Source organism: Cnephaeus nilssonii, assembly GCF_951640355.1.
Source record: "Cnephaeus nilssonii genome assembly, chromosome: 2".
Lineage (NCBI taxonomy): Eukaryota > Metazoa > Chordata > Mammalia > Chiroptera > Vespertilionidae > Cnephaeus > Cnephaeus nilssonii.
In genome coordinates, this window is record NC_137073.1 from 105,423,305 (window position 1) to 105,447,699 (window position 24,395).

At 39.6% G+C, this 24,395-nt stretch overlaps 1 protein-coding gene across 3 annotated transcripts; it reads left to right on the forward strand.

Moving 5' to 3' along the window:
* The first annotated feature begins 3,846 nt into the window (after window positions 1–3,846).
* On the forward strand, window positions 3,847–22,373 carry LOC307105033 (uncharacterized protein C5orf34). 3 transcript variants are annotated; one of them, XM_079780422.1, is made up of 13 exons: window positions 3,847–4,114; window positions 6,028–6,261; window positions 6,401–6,490; window positions 8,864–9,507; window positions 11,130–11,231; window positions 12,436–12,559; window positions 15,491–15,582; window positions 17,346–17,415; window positions 18,049–18,216; window positions 18,735–18,829; window positions 20,227–20,325; window positions 21,124–21,164; window positions 22,068–22,373. In XM_079780422.1, the coding sequence occupies exons 2-13, from the start codon at window positions 6,067–6,069 to the stop codon at window positions 22,253–22,255; spliced, it is 1,908 nt and encodes a 635-aa protein (XP_079636548.1). In that variant the 5' UTR covers window positions 3,847–4,114; window positions 6,028–6,066; the 3' UTR covers window positions 22,256–22,373. The 3 variants fall into 3 exon arrangements, with proteins under 3 accessions (XP_079636548.1, XP_079636549.1, XP_079636550.1); XM_079780423.1 differs by lacking the exon at window positions 3,847–4,114 and adding an exon at window positions 4,131–5,582; XM_079780424.1 differs by lacking the exon at window positions 3,847–4,114 and adding an exon at window positions 4,131–5,269.
* Window positions 22,374–24,395: the final 2,022 nt, after the last annotated feature.

A 24,395-nucleotide genomic window follows, 5' to 3' on the forward strand; every position in this document is an offset into this window, starting at 1 on the left:
GTCAGTATGCTAGTATGTTCCAGTTACTGGTGCTGCTTAAAAAAACCACCCAAACTTAGTGTTTTCATACAGTAAGCATTTTATTACGCTCATGGGTCCTGTGGCTCAGGAATTTGGACAGGGCACAATAGGGATGGCTTTTCTCTATTCTACAATGTTTGAGGCTCCTGCTGGGCAAACTAAGGACTCAGGGCTGTGATCCCCTGGCGTGTTCTTCACTCACAGGGCTGATGGCTGGAGATGTTGCTAAGCCCATAGCAAATAGGAGGCCAACAAGGAAGGTGTGGCCATGTTTTAACCCTGCAACAGTACATAAAGGAAACGGTGGTCCTGTGCTACAATTGTTGGCCTTTAGTACTGCCATCTCTCCAGAAATATGTGTCAGTAAGTCTTTAGTCAGGATTACCTGTGCAAGTCTCCAGTGGATGCCACAGTTTTCTGGCAATAAAGTACAAATACTGGTCTGAACCTGGCGGTCATGTCAACAACTCAGACCCTCTGTCTGCTTGCAGTGCCCTTCAGCCAAACACTACCAGGAACACAGCTGTTCCTGCACATGCTGGGCTCGTGTAGTAAGGCAGAATGTATACCATGGCGAATTGTGGGTTGTGTCACTAAGAGGAGTTAGAATTTGGTTGGATAATTTGGGAGAGGATCTAAGAAATGAGGTTTACTCTAGATGTTATCAGAAAGCGAGGACAATTCTATGATTGGATATTTTATTAAATCTTATTGGGGGACAGATAGGTATAGGTTAAATTGTAACTTGTTCCTTAAAAATGGTCACATTTCGCAAGAGAGGAGGATGCTTGGCTTGGTATGAAAGTAAGAAGTCCAGGACTGAAGGACTGAAAATTGGCTCAAACTGAAGAAAAAATGAAAAGTCCTGCTGTTAACCAGGCTGGGAGGACAGACACAGAATTAGCAGAAACGCTGTCTTCCAAGGTCATGCAACAACTATGAGATGTCATGACCCCTTCTTTCTTTGTGTGACCTGTTATGTTGACAATGACACCTCCAGGCTTATTTGCTGTCCTCACCCACCTATTACTGAGGACTGCAGTTGCTAAACTGCCCTCGCACATGAGAATACCCAGCCTCCTCTTAGTCCTGCTGCAGAAATAGCATCCAGCTCAGTCTCCTCAGAGCTTCTCAGCATCCATCCTTCCGCAGGAACCCAGACCTCACCCAAAAGTAGAGTGCTAATCAATCATGGCTCCTTTAGAGTGAGCCTTGCTTGCAAGTCAGTCAATCTGATTTTGTCAAACTGCAGGCTTGAGCCTAAGGGTCTTTGGCTGACAACTTTAGCAGATGTAAATAATTTAAGGTCATGTACACTACCGCCATTTGCATCAACCTGGCAAGACGCCAAACCTGTATGAACCCTACACTGACTGCAGGCAGACAGCTGGAGGTCATATTTCTGGTAGGTTTGTACCCCTGTAAACTCACAGTCATGGGCTGTCAGCACTGCCATTATCTTACTGTTCACTCCTCTTTTCAACCCTCTCCACTCCATCTGCCCCTGATGACTTGCTTCACAGAAAAAAAAAAAAAAAAGCACAAATCATAAATACCTGGAACTGTTTTTAACTCCTACCCTCCCCCTCAAACACTCATATTCAGTCATTACCAGGATTATATAGTTTATCTAAATATTTCTTGGAGCTATGATCTCCATTCTCACTGCCAAGTCTGAATTTTCATCTCTCTTGTTTTTCAAAAGCGTTCTATTGGGTTCCCACATATGCTCTTGCATCCATCCTACAATCCATTCTTCACTCAGCAGTTCCAGGAATATTTCTAAAGTACAAATGGCATCACAAACCCCTCCGTTGTAAACAGTTTATATATGGGAGGTTCTAAGATATTAGAGAGGGGAAAGGTGGGAGAGGGATAGGACCTAAGTTAGCCCCGTGTAATACAAACCAAAGTCATAGATCAATGAAAATGGTTGTCTAAGGATGCCCTTGTTACACTTTACCTAAGGCAGAGGTCAATTTGCATATCAGTCTTTTAAAACGAGATGAACTTAAGGAGTCAGATTTCTCATCCCTTTGTGCTGCCAACTTTGCTCAAAGCCCTTAGAATAGTTGACCATTGCTTTTAAGATAAAGTCCACAATCCATAGTCATACTGATCTTGCCCCTGCCATTTCAGGCTTCTCCGCCCTGAAGCCCTCTCTTTTCTCTTTAGTCACCCTTAAACCAAACTGGTGTTCTGGCCTCAGGGCCTGAACACAGGCTGTTACCTCAGCTTGGAACACTTTCCTCTATCTGGCTAATACTGAAAGGGTTAGCTAGCTAGTTTAATTAGGCAGGTTTAGAAAGTTTTAGGAATAAAAAAGGGTTTTTGGGGGAAGGAATACTTAATGGAGACTTGAAGATGCCAGGATGTTTATCTTGTACAGAGAGTAGAGAAATGGAATAGGTAAATAGAAATATAAACCAAAAGGCATCTCGGGACTGAGCCATTCAAGTGACCATAAGTTAGGCCAAAAGTAGCCCTGACTCGAGTAGCTGGGAGGGCTATGAGATAAGGCTTTCTCTGCCAACACAGCTGGGAGAGATGTAAGATAAATCAGCAGTGACTCCAACCAGCAAGGTAAGGAGGAAAGTGGGGGACGCCAGGTGGGCTTTGAGCTTTCAAAACTAACTCTGTAGCACAATGACCAGTAAGAAGGGGTCGAATTCAGACAAAGAACTGCAGCCTGTTTAATGCCTTAAGACAAACAGAGCATGCCCTAACCGGTTTGGCTCAGTGGATAGAGTGTCAGCCTTCGGACTCAAGGGTCCCAGGTTCGATTCTGGTCAAGGGCATGTACCCTGGTTGCGGGCACATCCCCAGTAGGGAGTGTGCAGGAGGCAGCTGATCGATGTTTCTAACTATCTCTCTCCCTTCCTCTCTGTAAAACATCAATAAAATATATATATATATATATATATATATATATATATATATATAAAAAGCAGCGGTCACCCTTCTCAGCGGCCCCTCTGTCCGTCCAGGAGGGACGGAGTCTCAGGCTTAGAATTCAGAATAAGGTTTTAGAGGTGGTGTCTGCTTGCAATAAAGTTTCTGTCCTTTTCACCCATCACCTTTTGTCTGTGGCTTCATGCTTCGAAACCATCGAGACAAGAACCAGGAATTCAGGGCGTTCCAGTTCAATTTTCGTGTTTCAGTACCTACATATCCTTTGTATCTCAGTGGAAATACTTCCTCGGCCCAGGTTGGGTCTACCCATTATCTGCGGCCACAGGCCTCTGCGTTTCATTTGAGGAACACTTACCACAACTCGACCAAATTATTGTCTAGTCGTTTCCTTCCGGTTACTCTCTAGTTGCCATCCTCGACCCTGCGTCCTTCCCGCTCTCTCCCCAGCGTGCCTAGCACTAGCACGTCGCTGGGGACCCATAACTCTGGTTTAGTGACAATAAACCAAGAGGCCAGGCCAGTCTCCTTGCTGCTTAGATGAAGGTGCAGATACACCGCTGAGACAAATCCCCTGACACCAAGTCAGAAGAAAAGGTCTCCGCCTTTGGCCAAGTTCTTCCTCAACAGCGTCACTGAGGTGTAACTGTCGTTTAGATTACTGACATGAGCGTCACTGCACTGACACCCCCGCGCGGGGAGCTCGCCGGCCCCTCCCGACGCTCGAGCCACAGGTTTCACCACAGACGGGTTGAACCGGGACCCTGTGGGGCACCGGAAGTAAACCCGGAAGCGGCGGGGACCAGATTCTGGGTCGGGACCCTCTCCACCTAAACGCCTTCCCTACTTCCGGGTCCTCCCTTCTCCGAGCGCGGCAGGGGCGGGACTTCCGGCCTGGCTCGGCCCGTGGGGGCGGGAAGGTTTGAATCGCTGTTGTTTGCCTGTGTTTTCTCTCCGGAGTCATCGCTAGCGCTCCCCCTGGTCAAGCTACTCGGACCTGGGACCTTATCGCCCTGCGGTTGTGATTGTTTTTCATCGAGCGACTTCACTGGTTCAAATTAAGAGCAGTTCCTCGAGAAGCGGCCGTGGGCAGGCGCAGACGCTGCGGTTCGAGCCGCTTGGCAAATCCGAGCGCAAGGGCCGTTGATGGGCCTCGGTTCCACGACTTTTCAGCTCAGCTGCTGTGAGTTCAAAACGTTGGTTGCCTTGGTGAATTTTTCATTGTAACTAGATGAGGCATTTTGGAAAGGTCAGGTTCCCACTGGTGTCAAGAACAGACTTACGGCTTTTTGATCGTCAAACAGACATAATGTGCTGAGTGTTGAAAACAAACAGGAGTAAGACAGTTGTGGTTGGAAATGCGGACTGGGGCGGATTTAGGCTGTGCCAGGAACTTTATACATTCTACTATTTCTTGTGTATGCTTTTTATTTTTTTTAAAAATCACACCTCATTAAGCTGTTTATAAAAAATACATAAATAACTAGGCCAAAAATAGAGACATTTTCCCAATTGTTATCAGAAAATGTTTTCTTCCTTTTTTATATGCATCTGTTTATTTGTTTTTTTGTTTCCTGAAATAGCAAGTGGACATCATATATACAGGGTGTCCCCCCAAAAAATGTATACACACCTTAACAGCTGATAGCTGAAGTGTATTTTAATAAACACTGCCTTTATAATTATTCAAAGTGTTTGTGTACATTTTGGGGGACACCCTATATATGGCTATGAATATTTATTGCCATTTAACAAGTATGTAAGCAAGTGATGTAAAGTGGTTGGTATGGGCTGGGTTGTGGAAAGTTACCTATGACAGCAATACTGGAAATGGATTGGAGGCGGAAGAAGCTGGATAAAGGTCCCAGATAGTTGCAGGAATTGAGGGGAGAGTTAATGGCCTGAAGCAGAAAAGGAGGAGCCAGGTTCATGAGAGACAAAATCAACAAGACTTGTTTTAAGAGTGTGGAGGGAAACAGAATGAGAAGTCAAATATTGCTAACATTGAGATACCATTAACTCAAACTGCACATTCAAGAAAAGCAAGATTTTTAAAATTTACTTATTCATTCATCACTAAGTAAATCTTTGTTCCACCCTTATTATTTGCCAAGTATATGTGCCAGGGGTACAACTGTGAATAAAACAAATGAAGTCTCTGTTCTGATGTAAGTTTATATCCTAGTGGGAAAAGACCAAAAAATAAATAAATAAATAAAATCAGTTCTGACAGTGATAGATGCCATGAAGGAAGAAGATGACATGGATAAAAAGTGACTGGGAGATGGTTGGGAGCAACTTTTACTGAGCTTCTACAAAGTGACATTCATAATACTAGGTACTGTCATATGTGTTGTCATTTGACCCTCACAACAATCCTGTCACTATCCCCATTTTACAAATAAGGAAACAAAGGACCTGAAGCTTATAGCTAGTAAATGGTGGGTTTGAATGGAACCCAGCCTCTAAGTCCATTTCCATCATACCTGTATGGAAAGCATAGGTGAAGATACAGAGTCACTTTAGAAGTGGAGAAGAGGAACTTGAAACAAGTGAGATGAGGATGAAACTAAGACCTAGGAGGTTAATTAGCGTTTTCAGTAGTGACATGAAGATACTTCTTTAATGCTGGGCTAGGGACAAAAATCCAGGTATGTATGCTTTTCTTTTAGACCTAATAGTTACTTTTGGTCTGCCCTTTCCATGTGTTACAAATGATTTGCTGTATTCTTATTGCAAAGGTGGAATTTGCTTGTTATTCGAAATGCGATACTAAATATATAATTTTCTGAAATTGAACTTCAGAAGTAAAGCTACTAAAATTATACAGGCAGTTAGAACTTGGTGGACTGTGTTCTACCTCTGTGTTATGTTTCCACCCTGGAGTAAAGCCTTAGGGGTTACTCAAGGCACTCTTTCAAGGATGTTAATTTCAAATCATTTAAGTGTGTCCAGTAAGATCAATTTTTCTCCAACAAAAGTAAATGCAATGGCAGTATGTTTTACTTATGGTCTTAGGAAATGCACCAGCTTATCTGGGTAGAACTTTTGTACGTTAAGAGAACTATTTGTGCTACTGTTCCCTGTTTCGCTCAGTCTCTGCCTTGGAAGGACATTTTATCCATAGTCATAGTGATGGCGGCTGAAGTGCGAATGGTGCTTTATGAAGACGATTCCGTGCAAGTGCAATATGCTGATGGCTCCAGACTGCAGCTTTCTCCCTGTGGCTCTGAATTTTTATTTGAAAAGGCACCTCCTGTTTCAGCACATCCTTTAGAACAACCAGAAAGAATTCGTCAAAGGACACACTTTGTTATTAGCACTTACCGAGTAAGTAAAGACGACGCAAACACTGCTCTTTCAATGCTGTTGAGGTGGACGGAATATGGAAGTCATTGGGATGCAGGATTGCTCCATACTAAATGGATTTTCAGTCATTTTTTAAGATTACATTTCCATCTTTTTGTAGGAACAACTACAGAGAGCCCTAGATTTTCGAAACTCTTTCGCCACTTGCCCTTTTTTATCTGAAAACATTATACCTCCTGAAAGAAAAAAGGTAATTTTTTAAAACTAATTTTTGTAAGATTTGAGGACAAGCAGTTAGAAATAGGTAGTTTAATATTTAGCCTTTTTCTTCATGACACTTGGGAATAGACATGTTGCTGTGGAATGAATGCATAGTCACTTAGCATTCACTGCACTAGAGTTCTCATGTTCTGTATACTGATTGAGACACAGAAGTTACATAATTCATTACCCCGTCTTTTTCTTTGTAGCTAGAGATTCTATGTAGAGCTTTTCAGGTTGGTGACTTTTTCGTTCTTGGAGGTGTGAAAATTAAGAAATTATGTGGATATTTTTAGTAGCTTATGTATATTTATCTGCTAATGTGTAATAGAGATATGTAATTACTTAGGGGTATGCAAATTTTATTCGTTTGCTTATACTCTATTTTGAACTTTTGGGAATAATAATAATAACTGTCATTTATTGAGGGTTTACTGTGTGGCATGAACTGGGAGTGATATTAAAAATATTTGCTAGCACCAGTATGCCTTGGGTACCTGCTGACCAAAATGGGAGTCCAACCAGTCAGAAAAGGTATATTGGCTGGATACAGCTCCTTTTGACCGGAGCTAAGTCTCAGAGTTTCCCTAACTTGTCCCTAGAAAGTTTCTGAGTGGCAAAGTCAGGATTTGAACCCCGTCTGTGTGTCTGTTAACTACTTTCTGCTACTGTCATGTTGCTTGCCTGCCTGTTGAGTGGTTTTCTATTACATTGTCTCATGACAAAGAAGCCTTGAAAAACTGTAAGCTGGAACTTGGTCTACAAGGCTGTTTTCCCTCTGTATCTTTAGAGTGACTGTTCATTGAAAATGGGTATCTTGCTGCTGATGCTGCAGTTGGATTATCAGATAGTGTAATTCTAGAAGATGGAACTTTTTGAGCCCTCATCCTTACAGACCAGCTTTACCTTCAATGAATAATGCCCTTAATCTTAGTGTACTGACATAGCACTGTAAATTTAAGAGGCTTTCCGGCAATGGTTTTTGTAAATTTCAAGTTTTATATAAATGGAAGTTGAAATGTATAGCTGTTGGCAAGATTAACTAATTAAGAGACTTATTTGGTACCTGTTATTTCTACCTTACATGAAAAGATGCAGCAGAGTCTGTTTGCTATTGATCAGCATCCATATTTACCTTTGAGTAATTCAGTTTTTAAAAAGGTTACTCTTGCCCAGCCCACATGGCTCAGTGGGTGAGTGTCAACCTATGAACCAGGAGGTCATGGTTCAATTCCCTATCTGGGCACATGCCTGGGTTGTGGGCTTGATCCCCAGTGTGGGGCGTGCAGTAGGCAGCTGATCGATGATTTTTCTCTCATCATTGATGTTCTTATCTCTCTCTCCCTCTCCCTTCCTCCCTGAAATCAATAAAAAAAATATACACTGAGTGGCCATATTATTATGATCTTTGGACACATAATAATCTGGCCACTCAGTGTATTTGTATCTCAAATGGGTACCATAAGTATTCTAGACTTTTGCTGGAGATCAACCACTTATTTGCCCTGAGCTTTTTATCAGCCAGTGCAAAGGGGAAAACTGATCAGGTGCACGATTTGTAGTATCTTTGATATCAAATAAATGAGGTACTCAAGAGAAGTACACTGAGTGGCCAGATTATTATGCGTTCAGAGATCATCATAATCTGGCCACTCAGTGTATATTTTAACAAGTTCCTCTTTAAGTCACCGGGAATTTATTTTAGGGTCTGGTGTGCCAGATGCTGTCTAGGACAGGTACTTTAGTCCAGGTCATAACGCTTTAAGAGAACATTTCCCAAGTGCTGTTCAGTCGTTAAGTACCATTTATTAAATAACTCTCCCCTCCCCCTTGTTTTGAAACCTTATGTTGTCACATGTAACATTTTAAGATATATTGAGTCTGTCTCTGTATTCTCTGGGTTGTCCTGTCAATGATTTTTATGCTAGTTTCATATTGTTTGAGTTAATATAGTGCATTATAGTGCTATAGACATTGATAGCCTTTTTGAGAGTAGAATTTTGGGAGGGGCTCAAAATCTATCTCTGATTCATTGTACATTTAAAAAATATGACTAACACTAGATATACTAGTAATCAGGATGATTTTTTTCTTCTTTTCTCATATTTTTTTTCAGTGTGTGTGTGTGTGTGTGTGTGTGTGTGTGTGTGTTTTATCTCTCTAAAGGTAATCTTAATATCAAATATTCTCTGAAAAGCCATATATAGACTGACACCTGGCTCTGTCTTTTTCATTCTGTCTAGATAGTAAAACACAAAACTTTAAGAGCATTCTTACACAATATGTAGGTATCAGATGTATGGAAAATTTGGTCTGTTAACAGAAAATACTGACCATCTCTTTCCCCTCCCCCTCAACTCAGCGTATCCTCATCGACATCCCAGAAGTGAGATGGCCCAGTCTTGATACTGACGGTGGCATGATATGCATGCAGAGCGGCGCCGTGAAGATACCGTCTGTAGATGGACATGCATACCTCTGTCTGCCCAAATCTCAGCAGGAATTTACAGTACATTTTTGGTGTAAAGTGAGCCAGAAGCCAGGCTCATCTACAGTATTGTCAGAAAAAAATAATCAAGCCCCAAAAGAACAAGTAGGAAAAGCAGACAAAATCCGTGCATATGGAAGTTTGCCAGGACATAGACGGAAGAATAAAGAAAACGAACTTCACTGTCAGATCGTGAAACCCAAAGAACCTTCAGAGAAGAAGCCTTGTGGAAACAGAAGCGAGGGGAAGGAGGCACTGCCTTCGCCTGGTCCCAAGCACAGCTGTGTCCACGCGTGGGTAGAGCAGCGCTGCTCTGTGGCCTCCTGTCCAGAGGAATGGAAATACCCTCTGTCTTTAGCACTTCGCTTTCATAATAAAATCAGCAATATGTCTGGAACTGATGTAAATATCACCCAGAGTACAGTGTTAACGTCTGCTGCTTCAGAGGAAAGAGGAAAAGAGGTTTCTGTTCTTCCCAGGGCCCTGCTGCTCAGCTGTCCTGTCCCACACCTGCACAGGTAATGGAAGAATGACTGACTTGTCAGAACCTGGCCTCCTATAGATAATTTGTCTTTCTAAATCATCTGATACCAGTCATAAGGAAAGTTCATTCAGTTAATCCAAACCTTGTTTAAAACTGATAGTAAATAATTTGCCTAGCAAATGCGTTGTTTCTTAACTCTGTGTTCATGGAATGAATGTTTATGGGAGGCCGACTGTACTAGATACATCGTTAAGCACAGAGACTACAGAGATGACTGAGATACTCAGTTCCCGCTTTCTAGGAGCTTAGAGTCCAGTGAGGGTCACTGTCGCTGAAAAGATTATTGTTAAAGTGTGGTAAGGGATGGCCCAGGGACCTGCACGGACCCCTGTGGGAGCATCTGCTACCACTCAGTGGAGCCTGTCACCATGGTTGCTGGAGTGTAGCTTTGACGAGTTTATGATCATGGGTTCTTTCTTTCACACTTGGCCTCCAAGGCCATCTCTTCTTTGGTTGATGTAAATATGTCCATTGTCAAAGGGGTAGACATGGAGGGCTAGGTAAAAACCTTTGACCTCCACTAACAGATGAATAACCTAATGGTGATAGATTTGTAACAGGAACTTTGCATAAGTAGTGCAATAATAACAATAATAGCTAATGCCAAGCACTCAGTATGTGCTGGGCATGGTGTTTCATCCCCATAGTAACCCCATGAGGTAAGGACTGTCTTGTATCATCCCATTTTGTGGAGGAACATGAGACACAGAAATGTTAAATAACTTGAGCAAAGTCTCACACTAGTACTTGCAGAATTAGGGTCTGATCCCAGGTAGTCTCTAAGTATATATCTGTTACGCAAATAAAATATGAGAATGGTTTTCTGGCGTGTCATGATTATCTGCTTAAGATAGGGAAATTCAATGTAATAAGTATACATCAAAAGAGATTGATGCTTCTAAATCAACAATTTTTCAATAACTTGCCACTGGCTCTAGATTGAAATCCATTACCCTTAAACATGGCTTACAGGCCTTGCATTTTCTGGTCCCTTCCCATATCTGTAGTTCTCCACTCGCTCACCACTCTACTCTCGCAGGCCCTGGAAAGTTTGCTCAAGCTATCATTTGTGCCTGCTCTGTCTTCTGGCAGGAACACTCCTGCTAACTCATGTTCGTGTCCAGGTCTCCGGGTAAGCCTTCCTTCCTGAGGATGGTTATCCCGAAGTCCCTAGACAGGATAAGGTTCTTACACAATCCTATAGTGTTCAGTAATTCCCCTTTCTTGATGTCAATATTTACTGTCTAGCATCTCAGTGACCATGTTTACTTTTTTGGGGTGTTGTATCCCCAGTGTATTTACAGTGCCTGGCCTACCATGGAAACTTTAGTAAATATTGGTTGTTCAAATCCTAAATTTTAAAGATTACTAATATTGTTAATTTAGGTAATTCTGCTGAGATTCAATAGTGAGATTATTGAAAATGCATGGAAAATAAGACTCATTTTAAAATTTAATGTACTTTCATATTTTTACTTTTTTGATCTAATTAATTAAGCAAGGAATAAATCTTATTACAGTCGTACTATTTTGTTGACTTCTCAAGGTAATTTTTTGAGCAGCCAGAATCCATAACTTGTATTTTATCCTTCACAGGTGGACTTTCTGTGATTCACTTTCACAGGGGCAGTCTGATGAAGAAGAATATTCCTACTCTGAACTAGTGAAAGTGGTTTGGTACAAGGGTATTACGTACAGGTAAGGCACCTGTGTTGGAGTTGGAGCTGTGTAGTGATGTCACAGGGGAGGGACTAGCCTTGCAGATAAACTACAAGAGAATACAGTTTGCAGGGCCACCATGCCCCTGTGCTTGGTCAGGTCTCAACACCCTAATTGTATTCGGACACACAGGGGTCTTGTTCCTAATTCACATTAATCATATTCGCAAGATTTTTGTGACAGCTCCAAAGCCAGTGAGGGTTTAGTTTGCTAGTGAAGGAGATACGCATGGCAGCTATTTAAGCCACGCCTTCCAAGCATGGGGGACCTAGTTGTCTGAAATAGTCACATCAGAAGGTGCCTGGTGAGCATGGAATAGAGACGTTAGATTCCTAAGGGAGATTTCAGCCTGCATTCACTCAGCAGATATTCACTGAGCGGCTGCTTCCATTGAATAACCCTACCTCTCCAGGGACTGGAACACTCAGATGAGAGGTTCACTCTGTACACAGTGCTGACGAGTACTGTGAACTGTTTGTTCTCGGGGTTTCCTTTTCCTGCACGAGGGCCCACTCGTTACTGACAACATACTAGTGTTTTCCATACATGTTTCAATAAAATTGACTCAGCTTATATCTTTGTTCCTTATATACCCAATACCTTGATTGTATGTGGCTACTCCAAGTCCAATGAGTCACCTTGTCTTAGGGATAGCTCCTTCTACACATGGCTAATCTCATCATTAGGTATTGATTCTGCTAGTTTTATTATTAAAGAATAATCTTCTTTTCAGGTTCTAGAGTTGTTGTATTTAACTCCTATGCAATGAGCACTGCTTTGGTGACCATTATAGACCAGCCACTGTGATCGGCTGGGGGGATACCAGGGTAATAAGGCAAGATGCCTCACTTCTAGAAGCTGAGCTTAGTTACTGAAGTAGATATACCCACCAATTCTGGGTGTTCTATTCATTTTTTTGTCAACAAAAAAATAATTTAGCTGGCTGGAGGAACAGAGTATGAAATTATCCATTTGCTAGATAGGTTAAAAAATTATACTACTTTACCTTTCTTTCTTTCTTTCTTTCTTTCTTTCTTTCTTTCTTTCTTTCTTTCTTTCTTTCTTTCTTTCTTTCTTTCTTTCTTTCTCTCTTTCTTTCTTTCTTTTTTTTTTGATAACTGACCATGTATGTTTTAATCTCAATTAGAAAAATACTTTTTTAATGATTATTTCTTTTCCATAGACTTACGCATAAAAATGTGAACTCAATAGAGATTTATCCTGGAGATGGATCTGTTTTCAAATCAGAAGGAGCTTATTTTGGGAACTATTTTACATACTATTCCATTCAAGAAGGATCAGAAGAGGTAGGCGGACAATCATATCTCCATTCAAGATTTTTGATCTATAGCTGTTTCTAAATAATTGTGAATATATTTGGGAAATTTGATCTCTATAGAACATTGCTTGCTACTACTTAGTCTGAACAATCAGTGTAACCTTACTGCCAGCATTGGCACAATAGCTGTTAACCACCTTGTTTTTGCTGTACTATCATCCTGTATTCTGTCTTCCATTTACCTAAGCAATTATGTTTAAATCAGAAGTTACATTTCTTCTGTCATAGAACTTATCAATAGGAAATACTAAAACTAGCAGCATTACTTTGAATCAGTATACTTCTTTGAATTAATATTTGCCAATTAAAAAGCACATTCTTTTTTCCCTAGCATGTATTGTTTGCATATTTTAAATACCCCTTAACTCCTAAATCTTTATATTCAACTAAAAAGTTGAACAAGATTGTTTCCTGGTGTTGAAAATAGTGAAGCATAACATATTTAACATGTCAGATCAAAATGTAATAATGTGGATATTTTGTTAATAACTCTTAATTTGCTCAGTCTGACATTTGACATCACCCATTTAAAGGTATCACCACAGTATCATGTGGCTTTGCTTTGCAGGATGAAATAGAATAAAAGCGTTGTTGTTATTACAGAGTAGAGCATGTAAGTGATAAGATTATCAGAGATGCTAGAGCCTGGGGCGAGTGTGGAATATTGAAAGAAATTAAAGTGATGTTTTTCAGTAGTTAGAACAGAAATAGAAAATTGCGGGGGGGGGGGGGGGGTCCAATTCAGGGCCTATCAGGGGAGCCGGCCAGCAGGGGGGAGGGACCGCGGAATGTTGGCTGTGGGAGTGCACTGACCACCAGGGGGCAGCTCCTGTGTTGAGTGTCTGCCCCCTGGTGGTCAGTGTGTGTCATAGTGACTGGTCAACCAGTCATTCGGTTGTAACGGTCGCTTAGGTTTTTGTATATATAGACTAGAGGACCAGTGCACAAATTTGTGCACGGGTGGGGTCCCTCGGCCTGGCCGGCGATTGGGGCTGATCGAGGCAGGTCGGTGGGGGTGGGGGGGACTGCGGGAGGTCGGCTGTGGGAGTGCACTGACCACCACGGGGCAGCTCCTGCATTGAGTATCTGCCCCATGGTGATCAGTGCGTCATCATAGCAACCAGTCATTCAGGCGACCAGTTGTAATGGTTGCTTAGGCTTTTATATATATAGACTAGAGGTCTGGTGCATGGGTTCGTGCACCGGTGGGGTCCCTTGGCCTGGCCTGCGCCCTCTCGCAATCTGGTCCCTCGGGGGATGTTGGAGGGCCAGTTTCGGCCTGATCCCCGCAGGCCAGGCCAAAGGACCACCAGTGCACTAGTTCATGCACCAGGCCTCTAGTAGTGATTATAAGACACTCTTAATTATGATTCCAAATTTCAGAGATTAAATTGTAAAAATAAGTATTTTAGAACTGATGCAATAGGTAGGATAGCTGAAAGAGAAGAACACTTAGGGAACTCAGTGTCCAGTAGAGAAAGACATAAATAATTAAAATGTGATGTCTTGAGTGCCTACCATGTGCTAAGCACTCTACTGATAAATGCTGGGGATACCGAGGTAAACAAAACAAATACAATCCCTACCTTCATGAAGCTATCGCTATTCTAGAAGGGAAGACAGACATGAAGTGAAAACTAAATGAAAACCAAGAAGCCGGAGAGAGGGCACTGTGCTTGTGGACATAACTAGGGGATTTCACCCTGTCTGTGGGACCCCCACATGGCTTTCCTGAGACTGAAGGGAAAGAAGGAGTTAGTCAGACCCACAGAGGTCATGGAGGAGGGAACCGAGTAGAGGGAACAGCATGTGATAATTGACATACCAGAGGTAAATACAAAGTAGAGAAGAAAAAGCAAATTTTGACTTGTTAAAATTGAGATGTCTGTGATATTCAAGTATACAGTCCAGGATAAAAGGACAAAGATTACTTTTTGAGTAGCTACTATACTAAATTCTGATGGTTAAGTATGAGCTGTTCTCTCTTGTGGTTCAAAAGAGATCTCTTCTACTTTTTAGTCCTCAAGCCTTATTTTCCTCATCTAAAAATAGGCACCTAACCACATATTTATTCAATAAGTATTAGCCATTGCTATTATAACTATTATGAAGGAGCTTGTGGAGATAACCCAAGAAGAAATCAGGAAGCCAGAAGAGAAGGCTGCAGACAGAGTCCTGGGAAACACTAGCATTAAAGAGTCTAACAAAGAGGAAATTCAGAAAGAATAAGTTTTTATAATTCAAGAAACCAAGACTATAAATAATATTGTCTTCCATAAACTTTAGTAATAGTTATTCCATTAGTAAAATAAAACAAAATGATAGATTCGTTCGAGTAAAACAATTTTTTGATGTTTAGGTTTTGGGTTTTTTTGGTCTAAAAGGAAAAGCTTATGTGATGTTTCCTGCTAATATGTAGGCAAATTTGTTTGTAACCACATTAATTTTTTTAAAATATATTTTTATTGATTTCAGAGAGGAAGGAAGAAGGAAAGATAGAAACATCAATGATGAGAGAGAATCATTGCTCGCAGACCCCCTACTGGGGATCAAGCCTGCAACCTGGGCATGTGCCCTGACTGGGAATTGAACCGTGATCTCCTGGTTCATAGATTGACACTCAAGCACTGAGCCACACCAGCTGAGCTTGTAACCATGTTAGTTCAAGTGTGCCAAGATTTAAATTGGACAGTAAGTTATAGGCTATGAGAATATAACTTGAATAGAGAGGAAAAATGGAAAAGCATCATGAAATACCTTTAGATTATACCTTTTATGACCTTTAAGTTAAAATAACTGCTTCCTTTGTCACTATGTAAATATGTAAATACAAAATAGCTAATTAATAATGGCCAATGTTTATTATTAATGAGATTTTTCATTTCAAACTAATTTTCAGAGGGAAGAGAAAATGTATTCAGTAAATAATCTTCCTCCAGAGAGACCAGGAAGTCTGTTCTCTGTGTGTTCTCTAATTAAACAGGCCACCAGGTAAGTTCTTCACATTCAACTGAATCAAGGGTTATGTTTGAGCCCTAGCCAGTTTGGGTCAGTGAATAGAATGTCAGCCTGTGAACTAAAGGGTCATGGGTTCAATTCTGGTCAAAGGCACATGCCCGGGTTGTGGGCTTGACCCCCAGTGCGGGGCTTGCAGGAGGCAGCTGATCAATGATTCTCTCTCATCATTGATGTTTCTATCTTTCTCATCCTCTTCCTTCCTCTCTGAAATCAATAAAAATATATTTTTTTAAAAAAAAGAGTTATGTCTGAGAACTTTGATACCTTTTCTGATGGTTAAGATAAGATTAAGAATTTGTAATTAGCCTGGCTGGTTTGGCTCAGTGGATAGAGTGTTGGCCTGCGGACTGAAGGGTTCCGGGTTCGATTCCAGTCAAGGGTATGTACCTTGGTTGCGGGCACATCCTCAGTAGAGGGTGTGCAGGAGGCAGCTGATGGATGTTTCTCATCGATGTTTCTAACTCTATCCCTCTCCCTTCCTCTCTGTAAAAAATCAATAAAATATATATATATTAAAAAAAAAGAATTTGTAATTAGCCCTGGCCAGTTTGGCTCAGTGGATAGAGCGTCCGCCTGCAGACTCAAGGGTCCCAGGTTCGAATCTGGTCAAGGGCATGTACCTTGGTTGTGGGCACATACCCAGTAGGGAGTGTGCAGGAGGCAGCTGATCTATGTTTCCAACTCTCTATCCCTCTTCCTCTCTGTAAAAAATCAATAAAATATATTTTTTTAAAAAGAATTTGTAATTAAAAGAATACTTCCATCTTTGAAACGTAAAATGAAATATGGAGAAACATTTATATGTGGCAAGCAAGTGCTGGAAATAGGTGACGTCTCTGGGTAAATTTTACATCATTATTGCTCCCTGGAATCAAGTGGAGGATTTTATGATACATTTAAAAATTTTATACTTCTTTATTATCTTGAGTAATAAAGATTTCTGAATGTGTACAGAAGAGAAGTATTGTTTGGTTCTTTGGTTCATATGTTTTTTAATTCTCCTAGTTAATTAATCTGTAGCACTCAGAAGAATGAAAGTGAATTGTTGGATTAAATGATTTATTTGTATAAACTATGTCTAAGCCAGTTCCAACGTAGATTTGAAGGAGCAGATCGGTAATATGATTTCCTAGGACATTTTATTTACAACCCACCACTCTCAGACTATGCTAACCCTTTTAGGCACTGTGAATCTATCACCTCATAAAAAGGAGCAACTGAAAATTCTATTTGGAGTCATTGCATTGCTACAAATTCGAGAAATAACCTTAGGTAGGTAAGATTAGCCAAAGGGCCCTAACCGGTTTGGCTCAGTGGATAGAGCGTCGGCCTGCGGACTGAAGGGTCCCAGGTTCGATTCCAGTCAAGGGCATGTACAGGAGGGGATGTTCAGGAGGCAGCTGATCGATGTCTCTCTCTCATCTGATGTTTCTAACTCTCTATCCCTCCCCCTTCCTCTCTGTAAAAAAATCAATAAAATATATGGTTTTTTTTTTTTAACAAAGGAAGAGCTTAACATTTATTAAAAAAAAAAAAAATTAGCCAAAGGGAAACAGTAGTGGTTCCCTTCTAAGGGCTTATTTTTTTCTGGAAGGAGATAGGTCTGGACATATTTCAGTGGAAATGAACTTCTTGACTGAGATGTCATACAGCAGTTAGAATGGTTGCTAGAATTGGAAAATGCCATAATAATTTGCAATTTGCAAATGCTTAAGTTGTGTATTTCATGTTCACAGGATTCTTCAGCACTGTGCCAAGATGAGGCTCTCTTTAAGCCATAACTATCGTATATGCTGCTGGAAAATGGTATCTTAAAATTCTTTCAAAAGCAAGATAATTTTGTTTTTATTGTCTATATTCCTAAATTCAAATTACTTTCATCTAAGTCATGTAAGAAATTCTTTGTAACATTAATATTGATTTATTCAGAAAAATATCCACTTAATAGATAATCGCTGCAAAATGAGGCTTTTATTTATATTTTATTGTATATAGTTTGGTTTTGCTTCTTCTTTTAAATGGAATGGGAAGGCCATAGGAATTAGTTGGATTTGTATGTAAAAACATAGTTATTGTAAACACTGCAGTCTTCTACTCTCTTTCCATACTGTAAAAGTACATTCTTTAATGCTGACTTGGAGGAAGTTATTCTCAGACTTTGATTTCTGTATCTATACTAATTTGGTTATAAGTTTATATGGTGCTGTAGTTCCTAAGTCCTGTCTATGTTCTCTGTAAAGTTCAGAGCAAATGGTGGTTTAATCAGCTTGTAATAGACTGTTTTGGGCATCCACTTGTGAAAAAGTTAAACATACATAAGGATTCTACAATATTCAACTTCTGCATAAGAATCTGAAAGTTGCCTCAGAGTTCATTAATCATTTAAATCTTATAAATGGATAACTCTACTTCCTCCTATTTTTACTTACTTGGTTTTAGGTACCTGGGATAAATGAGAATATGCTGCCTTTGCTTTTGAGAGAATCATTCATACCCAGTGTGGGAAGATTTCTTGCTTATTCTGATGACAAAGTACATGCCATCTTTATAGATGGCATTACTCTAACCCTAAATTGGAAATTTGGCTCTTTTAATGAAAAAAGACAGGTGAGTATACTTCAGACTAAAATCTATTTTGTATTGTTTTTTGTTTTATCTATGGAAATACTGTGGCACTTTTTTTGTTGCCCTTCTATCTCAATTTCTTTTTTTAATCCTCACCCGAGGACATGCAGAGAGAGAGAGAGAAACATCAATCAATGTATCTATACTAATTTGGTTATAAATTTATATGTTGCCTTTAACATGTGTCCTGACCGGGAATCAAATCAACAACCCTTTGGTGCATGGATGACGCTCAACCAACTGAGCCACCCAGCCAGATCAATTTGTTTTTTGAAGTATGACATCTTTCAAGAGGCTTTATTGATCTGATTAGATTTCCTAAAAAAATCAAATAGGTGTGGCAAATATTTATTTTTGTAAAGAACTCTCTACAGAGAGAGGGACTAGTATTTTTTAAATTGTTAAGTTAGAAGAGGGTTTTGTTTGGGTTTTGGGGTGGTTTTGTGTTGTTTTTTTAGTTTTAGAATGATAAAACTTAACTTTCCTCCGTGTCTCTTAAGATAAATCAAGGTCTCAACTTAGGTTGGTGTAAGTTAACTTTTCCTGATGGACACGATCAGTTAATTCAGATTGAACACCCCGGACCATATGAAAGGTACTGAAAAGTAATGTAAAAATTATTTTCATTTTAGTAAAAAACTTTTAATTGACAGAGTGGAAACATAAACAATATCTACATATTTTGTTTTAGTTTTTACATGTGGATGTGAATAAAGTCATTTCAACAGGTTCCAGAGTTTACTGTTTTATTGGCATCTATAATAACAAAAAAGATTAAGTCAGCTTTATTCATTTCCATTTGTATTTGAAGTGATTTTTCACCATAATGAATATGTTAGATCTAACTGGCTTGCTGGAGAAGTTATTGTTAGATGTGTTAACCAATTAATCCCCTAACCAATTTGAAATAAGGTTTGCAACCACAAATAACTAAACTTGTATATTACTATAAAGTAGAAAAAATTAATGATTATTCTTAAAATGGAGATTCTTGAAATCAGCTTTTCATGACTGCTTTCTTTTAGTTTATGTAATACGTTTTTGTAATAATTGTACTTGTGATGTTCTTAACATTTTAGGATTTTACTTTGAGAATTATAATGTTCACAAAAGAATTGCTTTTTTTTTATCTCAAATTTATTTTTCTGTTGAGCTTTATTGCATTTTGGTCTAAATGCTCCAATACTCATTGCTAGTTTGAATAATTTGCCTCAAAAAGACAGTGTGTATTTAGCAAACATTGCTGTTTGTTTTAGCCAGTCACTTCAGAATAATCATTTTATTAAAATTGATATTTGTTTTGCATATTTGGTGAGTTAATATGTAATTATACATATAGGTGTGTGTGTGTGTGTGTGTGTGTGTGTGTGTGTGTGTGTGGTGTGTATACGCATTAATGGGTGTTTTCTAGTTTAAATTTTAAAAAGCAGATGCTCACTTAGTCTTATATGTAAACACATGTACATGATAAATTTAATGAAATTCATTTATTTTGAAAAACTAAAAGGAGAATTTAGACATTTGAATTTGAACTTTGTTCTGACTCTTAAATCTCATCATTATTAATCATGAATGTGAGTAAATCATTTTCTCCTTGATGAATAATGAAAAAAGGTGCCTTATTTCCAATGAAGCCCTAGCTGGTTTGGCTCAGTGGATAGAGCATTGGCCTGTGGACTGACGGCTCCTGGGTTTGATTCCAGTCAAGGGCACATGCCCAGGTTGTGGGCTTGATCCTCAGCAGGGGGCTTGCAGAAGATTTTCTCTCATCATTGATGTTTCCCCCTCTCTCTCCATCTCCTTCTCTGATATCAATAAAAAAAAGATTTAAAAAAAAGAAGATTCAGAGAATTTCTCAGTAAATGCCTTACTTGAAAATATTCTCTTTATCCCTTTTCCCAAATTGTTTTGATTTTTCAATCATTTTTGAAATTTTTATAAATAGAATACAAGTTCATTTTTCAAATATTTCTTTTAATGTATTTAATCTAGATATGTGTCAACAGTAATATCATGGTGCAGAAGACTGACCCAGACTAGTCAGAGAGAGATGCCCACACATCCTTCATCTTCTGTTCTTGAAGAAAATTGGTATTTGTATTTCTTTTAAATTTAATCTGTGTAGAAGAGCCAACTAATACTCAAAATTAAAATGTCAAATGGTAGGGGAGGAAAGGGAGGGAAATAAAACTTATTTCTTCGTTTGATTAAAAAAATAAATGTGGGGGGAAAAAGTCAAATGGTAAACTCTAAGACTTTTTTCCCCCAAGAAAATCTTTTCTTAATTAAATATATTTAACTCTATGTTTTTGATAGCTTAAGATTAAAAATAATTTTTCTTTAATCAGATATCTAATTTATTAGGTTTTTCTGTTTAAAATTCTAACCTTTGTGAAAACAATCAAGTATGCTTATTTGAAATACTAGAGGCCCAGTGCACGAAATTTATGCACTGGATCGGGGGTATCCCCTCAGCCCAGCCTGCACCCTCTTACAATCCAAGACCCCTCAGGGGATGTCCGCCTGAGTGATCGGGCCTAAGCCAGCAGTCAGACATAACTCTCACAGTCTGGGACCTTTCACTTCTTACCACCTGCCGGCTCACTGCTCCTTGGCGCTGCCACAGAGTTGGGAGAGGCTCCCGCCACCACCATTGCACTTGCCAGCTGTGAGCCTGACTTTCTGGCCAAGCGGTGCTCCCCCTGTGGGAGCGCACTGACCACCAGGGGGCAGATCCTGCATTGAGCGCCTGCTCCCTGGTGGTCAGTGTGCATCATAGTGACAGGTTGTTCCGCTGGTTGTTCCGCAGTTCAGTTGATTTGCATATTAGGGTTTTATTATATAGGATTGTGTATAAAAAAGAATCAGATAACTACCTTTTCTCCACAGGTGTGTGGCTTCTGAACTTGAAAAGATACAGAAGTTTAACTGTATCCTTTAAACATAATGTATTGTCCTGCCTAATTACTCCCTTTCCATTCTAGGTTTAATTCATAACCCTATAGTTTATATTAATCCACACATATATTGTGGAGCTTCAATAAATACTTAAGATATTTGAGAAGTAGCTTGTCCGTAGAAGGTACATGATATTGAAGATTTTTGCATGTTCATCGGTGATATTGACAAGTATTTTTGTTTTCTTGTAGTGTCTTTGTCTGGTTGTAGTTGTCAGGGTAATGCTGGCCTTATACTTTGAAAGTATTCCCTCCTCTTGTATTTTTTGAAAGAGTTTGAGAAGGATTGGTATTAATTCTTCCTTAAATATTTGGTATAATTCACCATTATCTAATCTGGGGCTCTTGTTTGTTGGGAAGTTTTGATTCCTGATTCAATCTCCTTCTTCTTACTAGTATTCCATCTGTTCAGGCTTTGTTTGATTCAGTCTTGGTAGATTGTATGTTTTTGGAATTTATCCATTTCTTCTAGATTGTCCAATCTATTGGTATATAATTATAATAGTCTCTTATGATCCTTTGTATTGTGTTGTATCAGTTGTTATTTCCTCTTTCATTTCTAATTTTATTTATTTGACTTCTCTTTATTTCTTGGTAAATCTAGCTTAAAGTTTTACTGCGATTTTTATTTCCTCCCTTTCACCAAACCTCCATCCAAACACACACCTACATACTCTTTCCTTTTCCCTTTACTCTGGTTTCTTCATCAATGAGGAATAGACTTGATAAATTCTGAAGTACCAATTTTATTATGAATCCAAAAGATCTTCCCCCCAATGGAGAAATCCTATTTTAATATGAAGTCAGGCTTTCTGCCATTAAAAACACTTGTATAATGAAAAATGTGGGCAAAAACTCCTTGACTAAGCAACTTAGTGTTACTGGAGAACAGTGGTGTCCTAAACCAGATTTCTAACAAAAATGAACAGTCTTTTGATTGTAAACCAAACTATTCAGAAAACTTGCTAGAAGAAGTTAATGAAAAGAGAGTATCAGTGGCATTGAAAAGAACCTCTGAAATTATTCAGGATATTGATTGTCTTCTATCAAGCTCTAAAAAGTGAAAAATGAAATTATTACAATATATAATTAAATTGTAAGGATGTTTCAAATCACTGGTATAAAATTACTAGAAAACAAAAGAATTGTATATATGACTTCTGTACAATAATCTGAGAAGTGACATTTAACTTTGGATGTATTTTACCTAACATGTAAATTTAAAATGTGTATTTATAAAATGCTTTATTAATAAAGAACTATTTTGAAATTTTGAACTGTTTCTTATTTCAGGTTTATGAGAAAAAAAATTATGAACATACAGCTTTATCTTGTGAAGCATTGACTATTAATCAAGGATTTTTTAAAAATGCAGTATTGTGTGCATTTGTCATTTGCTGTTTAGTCTCTCTATTCCAAACAGTTTTTCAATTGAACTATCAGAAGAGAATTAGATCTTAAAAAAGAAAAGTAGGTAATATTGCTCCAGGCTAAGAACCAAGTACTTCAGCAATGACTAAATGTCATTTGAACTGTCTCGGGAACCAGATATGTTCATTTCTTTTGAACAGCTGAAAAGACTTATTTTACAAAGTGTGTGAAACTAAACGAGAAATGAGCTTACCAAAAGGGCTATTTATTATACCTTGTCTGTTGGGAAAGAATAAAATCATACATCTAAAAAGACTTCAAGTACCCGGCCAGTGTGGTACAGTGGACGAGTGTCCACCTATGAACCAGGAGGTCACAGTTCGATTCCAGTCAGGGCACATGCCCAGGTTGCAGGCCCAATCCCCAGTAGGGAGTGTGCAGGAGGGAGCCAATCAATGATTCTCTCTCATCAATAATTCTATCTCCCTTCCTCTGTGAGATCAATAAGAACATTAAAAAATAAAAAATTCAAGATTATACCAAATATAACCAGAAATGTTCTACTTCGGATTACTGGAAAAAAACTAGCTTTTTTCACATAAAAGGGAAAAAGTAACAGAGAAAACAAGGAGAAATGTAGAGAGCAAACAAAGCAAGCTGAGGGTAGTACATTAGGAGGGGTAATGTCAGCGATATGAATGGGCACAATGCTCTCTCTTTAGTCCTTTCTTGCTGGGTTCCTTGCCACCTTCAGGTCTCATCCCAAATATCGTTTCAGAGGGGCCTCCCGGTTATTCTATTACATCACCCTAGTCATTTCCTTTACAGCATATACTGTACTTCAATTGTCCAATTTCTTTGTGGTTTCTATCGTCCACTAGAATTTGAGCTCCATAAAGTTATTCTGTAACCAAGCATAGTTCCTGGCATCCTGAGAGCACTCAAGTCTGTGTTGTACAAATGAATCAGTGCCTTTGGGAAGTTGACTGACTACAGAGGAACTGTGGTCCTGTTTTGGTAACGGAGCCATCTATGTTGTTCCTCAGCTCTAGAAAGCCTAGACCTGTGGTTGGCAAACTCATTAGTCAATAGAGCGGCAAACTGCGGCTCACGAGCCGCAGTTTGCCAACCACTGGCCTAGACTACAGTAAGAAATGCACCATGCTAAATTGGTACTGTATTCAGACAAAAAACTTGTCACCATGACTCAAAGCACTCAATGTTGTGGTTAATGTGTTTGGTGATATTTTCAATTAGCTTTTATGCTGTGTGGATAAAATGTGTAATTTTCCTTCTTAGTTGACTCTTTAACCTTTAGCTAAGAACCAACAATGTGACGAGCCAAGGACAGTTCTATAACTGAGATACTGAGCCATGCTTTAAGATTCTGTGGGAGGCCTATGAATTTGCTCAAGATTGAAGATTCTATGGTCCCTTTCAACGATCCTATATAATAAAGAGGTAATATGCAAATTGACTGTCACACCCTCACACAAGATGGCCGGCAGGGGAGGGTAGTTAAGGGTGACTGGGCCGGCAAGGGAGGGCAGTTGGGGGCAACTGGTCTGGCAGGGGAGGGCAGCTGGGGGCGACCAGGCCAGCAGGGGAGGGTGGTTGGGGGCGATTGGGCCGGCAAGGGAGGGCAGTTGGGGACAATTGGGCTGGCAAGGGAGGGCAGTTGGGGGTGATCGGGCTGGCAGGGGAGCAGTTAGGCGTGGATCACTGTGGCAGGGGAGTGGTTAGGAGATGATCAGGCAGGCAGGTGAGCGGTTGGGAGCCAGCAGACCCAGATTGTGAGAGGGATGTCTGACTGCCAGTTTATCAGGCCTAAAC

Bases quoted from the DNA above. Each gene is read 5' to 3' on its own strand.
- LOC307105033 (XM_079780422.1), top strand. From the start codon at position 6,067: ATGGCGGCTGAAGTGCGAATGGTGCTTTATGAAGACGATTCCGTGCAA. The intron at 17,416-18,048 runs GTATCTTAAAAT...ACTTGGTTTTAG, and splicing joins GTATATGCTGCTGGAAAATG to GTACCTGGGATAAATGAGAA. The intron at 20,326-21,123 runs GTATTTGTATTT...TTTTCTCCACAG, and splicing joins TCTGTTCTTGAAGAAAATTG to GTGTGTGGCTTCTGAACTTG.